The sequence below is a fragment of the Brassica oleracea genome, chromosome C9 (genome assembly GCF_000695525.1).
Source record: "Brassica oleracea var. oleracea cultivar TO1000 chromosome C9, BOL, whole genome shotgun sequence".
In the NCBI taxonomy this organism is placed as follows: domain Eukaryota; kingdom Viridiplantae; phylum Streptophyta; class Magnoliopsida; order Brassicales; family Brassicaceae; genus Brassica; species Brassica oleracea.
The window spans coordinates 53,118,990-53,125,797 of NC_027756.1; the positions used below are offsets into that span (position 1 = coordinate 53,118,990).

General features: G+C 34.6%; 2 protein-coding genes across 2 annotated transcripts in view; one reads left to right on the top strand and one right to left on the bottom strand.

Moving 5' to 3' along the window:
- The first annotated feature begins 1,952 nt into the window (after positions 1 to 1,952).
- Positions 1,953 to 2,935, top strand: LOC106315345 (F-box/kelch-repeat protein At4g39753-like). The gene is made up of 2 exons (XM_013753076.1): positions 1,953 to 2,743; positions 2,849 to 2,935. The coding sequence occupies exon 1, from the start codon at positions 1,953 to 1,955 to the stop codon at positions 2,736 to 2,738; it is 786 nt and encodes a 261-aa protein (XP_013608530.1). The 3' UTR covers positions 2,739 to 2,743; positions 2,849 to 2,935.
- A 299-nt stretch (positions 2,936 to 3,234) lies between these two features.
- Positions 3,235 to 6,808, bottom strand: part of LOC106315346 (alpha-L-arabinofuranosidase 2-like) — a 4,718-nt gene continuing 1,144 nt past the window's right edge. The window contains exons 2-17 of the mRNA XM_013753077.1: positions 6,679 to 6,733; positions 6,375 to 6,577; positions 6,180 to 6,301; positions 5,935 to 6,088; positions 5,790 to 5,859; positions 5,473 to 5,618; positions 5,338 to 5,383; positions 5,204 to 5,256; positions 4,943 to 5,093; positions 4,737 to 4,855; positions 4,589 to 4,660; positions 4,246 to 4,352; positions 4,090 to 4,146; positions 3,811 to 4,000; positions 3,572 to 3,709; positions 3,235 to 3,497 (exon numbers count right to left, since the gene is read on the bottom strand). Coding sequence (XP_013608531.1) covers positions 3,396 to 3,497; positions 3,572 to 3,709; positions 3,811 to 4,000; positions 4,090 to 4,146; positions 4,246 to 4,352; positions 4,589 to 4,660; positions 4,737 to 4,855; positions 4,943 to 5,093; positions 5,204 to 5,256; positions 5,338 to 5,383; positions 5,473 to 5,618; positions 5,790 to 5,859; positions 5,935 to 6,088; positions 6,180 to 6,301; positions 6,375 to 6,577; positions 6,679 to 6,733 — 1,785 coding nt within the window. The 3' untranslated portion in view covers positions 3,235 to 3,395. The remainder of the gene's footprint in view (positions 3,498 to 3,571; positions 3,710 to 3,810; positions 4,001 to 4,089; positions 4,147 to 4,245; positions 4,353 to 4,588; positions 4,661 to 4,736; positions 4,856 to 4,942; positions 5,094 to 5,203; positions 5,257 to 5,337; positions 5,384 to 5,472; positions 5,619 to 5,789; positions 5,860 to 5,934; positions 6,089 to 6,179; positions 6,302 to 6,374; positions 6,578 to 6,678; positions 6,734 to 6,808) is intronic.

The window sequence follows — 6,808 nt, forward strand, 5'->3', positions numbered from 1 at the left end:
CGATTTAGGGAGTATTATGAAGTTTTACTAAATTAATTGGTAAAAAAATTATAATGATTCTCTTATACCATAAAAAGGAGATTAAAAAACATTAATACAAATTTAGAATGTGGTTAGAAATTTTAAAACAACACTAAATATTATAGCGTTCAGTATATAAAATATTTACCAAAAACTCAATATTTTCGTAGGGGTGTTATCACATAGATTTTGAGAAAATTTCAAAAAATACAACAATATTATTTTAATGCATAGTTGCATCCTCCACTAACATATGATGATGTTCAAACAGGTGTGGAGCCTTTGTTATCTCTTTTTTTCAAGAAAATTGTGCTTTTATAGTGGTTATTCCAACGATTTAGGGAGTATTATGAAGTTTTACTAAATTAATTGATAAAAAAATTATAATGATTCCCTTATACCATGAAAAAGATCTTTAAATACATTAATACAAATGTAGAATGTGGTTAGAAATTTTAAAACAACACTAAAGATTATAGGCTTCACTATAAAAAGTAATTACCAAAAACTCAATATTTTCGTAGGGGTTAACATATAGATTTTGAGAAAATTTCAAAAAATATGACAATATTATTTTAATGCATAGTTGCATCCTCCACTAACATATTATGATGTTCAAAGAGGTTTGGAGCCTTTGTTGTCTCCATTTTTCAAGAAAATAGTGATTTTATAGTGGTTATTCCATCGATTTAGAGAGTATTATAAAGTTTTATTAAACTAATTGATAAAAAAAATTATAACGATTCCCTTATACCTTGAAAAAGAGCTTAAAATACATTAATACAAATGTAGAATGTGGTTAAAAATTTTAAAACATCACTAAAGATTAGAGGCTTCAGTATATAAAACATTTACCAAAAACTCAATATTTTAGTAGGAGGTTACCACATAGATTTTGAGAAAATTTCAAAAAATATGACAATATTATTTTAATGCATAGTTGCATCCTACACTAACATATGATGATGTTCAATGAGGTTTGGTGCCTTTGTTGTCTTAGTTTTTCTAGTAAATAGTGATTTTATAGTGGTTATTCCATCGATTTAGGGAGTATTATGAATTTTTGCTAAATTAATTGATAAAAAAATTATAACGATTCTCATATACCAAGTAAAAGAGCTTAAAATACATTAATATAAATGTAGTATGTGGTTATAAATTTTAAAACAACACTAAAGATTATAGGCTTCAGTATATAAAGTATTTGCCAAAAACTCAATATTTTCGTAGGGGTTACCATATGGATTTTGAGAAAATTTCAAAAAAATGACAATATTGTTTTAATGCATATTTGCATCTTGCACTAACATATTATGAGGTTCAAAAAGGTTTGAAAGAATAGCGATTTTATAATGATTAGTCCACTAATTTTGGGAGTATACGAAGTTATACTAAATTAATTTATAAACACAATTGAACGATACTCACTTACCATGAAAAATAGTTTAGCATACTTTAATACAAATGTATAATATGTATATAAAACATGTATTGTTACTTTTGATGTCAAAAAAAAAACATGTATTTCAATATATATAGCCATGTGTATATAGATAAATACATTTCGAATTGATTTTCTCTTACATTTTCAAATTGTTATGCTTTATATCATTTTAAATTTCAAATTTTGAGGATCTAGTTATATTTGGATTTTTGTTAAAAAAAATACATAATTTAAATGGGTTTCCGAACCTAAATCCGAACTAAATCCAAACAAAAATTTGTAAATATCGAACCTTAAGTTTCTAACTCTAAAAATTGGGAAGCCGTATAGATCAACTAAATCCGAAGGATATCTGAATATACATCCCTCGAAAAAAATATACCTCAAATCTATTTGTACAAGATAATATAAATAACTTAGCTGTTAACCTAATCGTGTGTATATCCCTAATGCTACAATCTTACACTTAAGCTGTTAACCTACCGTAATGCTACAATCTTCGGTTCAAGCCGCCGCTTCTGCGGGAGTCGAACCACCGTGGAAAAAGTGGAAACCGAATCCATCTCCACCGTCATTTTTGTCGCTTCCAGATGTCATAATTCTACACTGCTTAGCTCGCATATCGAAGTCGTACTACCCTAAACTCTCCCTAGTCTCCAAGACCTTCCGCTCTCTCATCTTATCCACCGAGCTCGTCCACGCACGGTTTCACCACAAAACACAAGAACCGTTCTTTTCCATATGTTTACAGCTTCCCGACCGTCCTCGTCCCTCGTGGTTCACCCTCTGGGTGCAACCTGATCAAGTCGAGAAGAAGAAAGCTACATTTGTGCAAGTGCCGTCTTCTTCCTATGCTCCTCGAGTACCACTGCTAATTCGCGCGGTTGGTTCAGATGTCTACGCATTCAGACAAGGTTACCCTCCGTCCCAAGTCATGTTAGTCCGCAACAGAGAGAACTTTTTATGGAGTAAAGCACCTAACATGACTGTAGCTAGAGTGAATCCAGCTGCATGCGTACTCGACGGGAAGATATACGTGTTGGGAGGTTGCTGCGAGGCCGCCGCGAAAAGCTGCTGGGGTGAGGTTTTCGATACAAAGACTCGAACCTGGGAGACTTTACCTGACCCTGGAGGCGAGCTTCGGTTCTCTTCAGTGATTAAAAAACTAGAGATTATCGGAGGGAAGGTTTACGTTACGAGTAACGAGGGGGAGGAAGACTCTGTCTACGATCCGAAAACGCGTAAGTGGGAGGCTATAGATTGGCAGCTATGAGCAAGGTCTGATTCCTTTTTATTTAACACTAATCAGATTTGTTTTTTAGAATTTGTTTCTATAATCTAACTGAGATGTTTTTCTGATGTTTCCTGGATCTGTCAAAACAGGCTAAGGTTATGAGAGAGTTTCAAAAGCAGTCTGCGCAAATGGACATGACTGTCAATCGGTTGGCGGGGCTTAGATAGAAAGAAAGAAAGAAGTGCTGTGAGCTTGAAGAAAAAGTTTCAGACCAAGAGCTACTGGTTAGTTTAATATCATTGATCAATTTGAAGTTTTTTGATTGTGCATTGTAGTAAAGTTTGTTGTAATGAAAGTGTTTTATAATTTTTTTAAGAACTCATAATTAAGAGATTTGCAATAAACCATTTAAATGTTCAAATCTCTTTCTAAGTCTCTTAACTCACTTTTACACTTTAAAAATTATTAAAAATTAATTAAGAGATCCTTTAAGGAGTTTTGGGATAATGATGCTATTAGATTATTGCATGTGAAGTTATCCAAGGGAAAACGGTAATTTTATTCAACTAAATAGGTAATCATCATCGATCATCATTCACGCACTCACTTAGAGTCTACAACGTCTAGTGACACTAAATACTCTTAGGACATAGATAGATTCACTCTGCTACGTGCCTTTCTTTTTATGCAGCAGATCTAAGATTCTTTCAGCAAGTTGAATGACGAGAACGAGTAGGGCGCGAGAACAAACGTCAAGTTCCCCTCGGGCATCACCAGGATGGTTTCTTGTGGCGCAATCTGCAGGAAACCAATAAGAAAAAATTGGTTTAGTAATTAAACGAATATGAGGCCGGTACTGCAACCAGTCTTACCATCTCTGGGTTGGAGAAGGAGTTCTCATCCATCACACTGGCAGATGTAAGTACTTTCTTCTTTTTTGCAGAAACTTTCGAGTCCAATCCAGTCATCTTTACCTTCAGCTCCACTGTCACGTTTGCAAAGTTAACAGCCTGCAAATATATATATGGATATCAACCCACAACATTCATTTTTTATCTGTAGCTTAACTCAAAATCTGTAAAATAATTACACTTGAAAAACAACGCAAAACCTTAATCTGTATGTAATCAGAGCCATTGCTTTGGAAGGATATGGCAGATGCTTCAACATAAGAAGAGTTTCCCTCCATAGTAGAGCTGAGAAGAGTTGCTCCACTTGACTCTGTGAAGAACTGTTGGACCCAGTAGCTTGGTGTTCCATACAAATGAGAGGAGTTGAAAACTATAGCATCTGGCAACCACCTGATAAATAAATAAAAACAAAGCAAAACGTCTTTGATGATTTCTGACTAAACCATTCAATGTAACTAAGGTGAGAGAGATACACATACCTTCTGTCGTTTGTGTTAAGGAAGAGAGGTGCATAGCTTACCATTCCTACAACATCACTGCAAACAAAAAACAAGGAGAGTAAATGTAAAAAAAAACGTTTGTTATGTGGTGGTCCAAATCGGAGAAAGACGAGAAAAAGTTGTGTAAGAAAAAACCTGTTCTTTTCCAAACCAAGGAGGAAACCTGCTTCACCAAGAGCGGCTAGAAGGTTTCCCTTATTAGCATCTGGTTTGCCCCTCGCAGCGTATTCACTAACGAAAGCCTGTGAACCAAACAAATGTTCAAAGCTTCATCAATAAGATATGCAGAGGCTATGAGGAGATGGTTCTCCTCTAGATGATTCTGAAACATTTACAATTGTAGTGTCTTTTAATTTCTAAAAACACTAAGCACATGATGCGTTCATTGTAAAAAGATTTATTTTGGGTTGAATAAATTTAACATTTATTCAAAAAAAAAAAGTTTTTGTTGCAAGAAAATATGAAATCTTTTTATCACCTTTGGACCATCACGCGATGTATTGTCAAACTTATGGGACATGGAAAACAACTCCTTGGCAGGTTTATAAACCTGAAACAAAAAAAAGGAGATGCATAAACACAGTTTGATTTGCAATCATAAACGTTTGCTTGTGTATGTTTTTTACGTGAAAATCATAGTAATCAGCGGGGTGATCGAGTGGTTGAGACGATCCATCGCAGTTGGAGATGATTTTGATGTCTGGATAGGCTTTCTTGATAGCATTATAGAACACAAGGTAGTTTCCTGAACAAAAATAAAATTGTCTATCTAATTTAGTATATGAACAACGCTCATTTATCTTCATTAGGTACACAAGGTTAAAAAAAAAACCTTTGTAGTATGTGTATTTCTGCCAACAATCTTCATTCCCGACCGCAACATATTTAAGGTCAAAAGGCTTTGGATGTCCCATTGCAGCTCGAACTGATCCCCATGTTGAATTAGCATCACCACGAGCAAACTCAATACCATCTAGCGCTTCCTGAAACCAAACAAAATAGAGAGAGATCACATTTTTAGTTTTGTCACTGCCTCACTAGTGAACCACAATCACTCTCTTAAACTTAAAAAGAAAGAGTTTCATGAGAATACTTGAACAAACGGCATGATACTTGCGGTTTCAACTTGATCATTATGACTGATTCCTGCAACAGTTTCAAAGAGGTTAATACATGTAGTAGTGAAGTAAGAAGAAGTGTTAAAGATATAGTTAACTGAAGAGTTACCACTGTTAAACACCCATATTGGAGCTGCACCGAGATCTTCAGCCAGCTGCAATAATATTTTGCTTAGAAAAATTAAACTTAGGTGAATGATTCAACACTTAAATATGGTTACAGAAAAGGTAAGAATATTTTTACTTGAAAGAACTCAAAGTGACCAAGACCATCATCGGTCCAGTACTTCCAAACATCACCATAGTGTCCAGCTCTCTCTTCCCAAGCTCCCACGGTTTCTTTCCACTGGAATGCGTTGCTTAACGAATCACCCTCCACATAACAACCACCTAACTCAAGAAAATACTTTATAAGTATTTTAGCTTATTTCACAAAAAAAAAAAAATCATAAAAAAGACACAAAAATATTAATAAGTCTTTTAGCTTATTTCATCTAATTAATTCATATATTACTAAAGATAACATGAAGTGAAATGGTATTTTTGCACTTTAGAGATTACCAGGGAAACGGATGAAACGAGGTTTGAGATCAACCATCATTTGGAAAAGATCATTCCTAAAACCATGTCCCTGTGACCGAACCAAAAATATGAATTAGTAGCTTGATTACTCTAGGCTGTTTCTCAAAGAAGTAAACAAACCTACCTTATAAGTATCCACAGGCATGGCTGAGACTTGATCAAGCCAGATTGAACCATTTTTGGTGGTTGTCAATTGAAGCCTTGCGCCATCATCTGTTCCATTTGCCTCCAAAAGCACTTCCTTCTTTGTCCATTTTGAAACCTCAGAAGCCAAAGCTCTGCAAGAAGTAAAAAAAAATGATAAACAAACCAGTCTTGAAAAAATACTAGGAAACTATTGAAACAAGACTTTGAAAGTTTCGCTCTTACATAATCTGCTCTGATGCAAGAGTTAGTGATCCATTCGAGCTTGTCAAAGACACAGACACATCGATGTCCCCAGTGGAACGCACATAAAGGGTCACTTTGTATTTCTTTCCTTCTTCAATGTTCTACAAAAAAAAATGGAAGTGAATAGAAATTTTATATTTATCATCAGAGAAAATAGCAAAGTATGAAACGTACCATGCCCCAGTAACCCGGGTTATAAACCCCGACTCCTTCTGATGGACAACCACTGCTGTTACAAAGCACTTCCATTCTAAGTGCAATTTTGTTGCGCTCAAAACATGAAGAGCGGTCTGTAACTACAGATATGGTTGATTCATCTCCAATAATGGACCAAGGCCAGATACTGGAAGGAATGATTTGTCCACCAGCTTCAAATCCTGGAGCAAAAGATTTAACAATGAGTTTAGTTTTGTTATTTTCACCATTCTTTTTTCATGAAAAATGTTACAGGAAATAAAGTTAAAATTCAGACAAAAACCTCTGTTGCTAACAAGTTCAGCCCACAGTCCACCTGCTCCAGCATGATTGATTTCCTGTCAATAATTACTTGAGATTTAGTTTTATAAAGAGTTACATTGATACTTAAAGCATCAAACTATGTAAAAAAA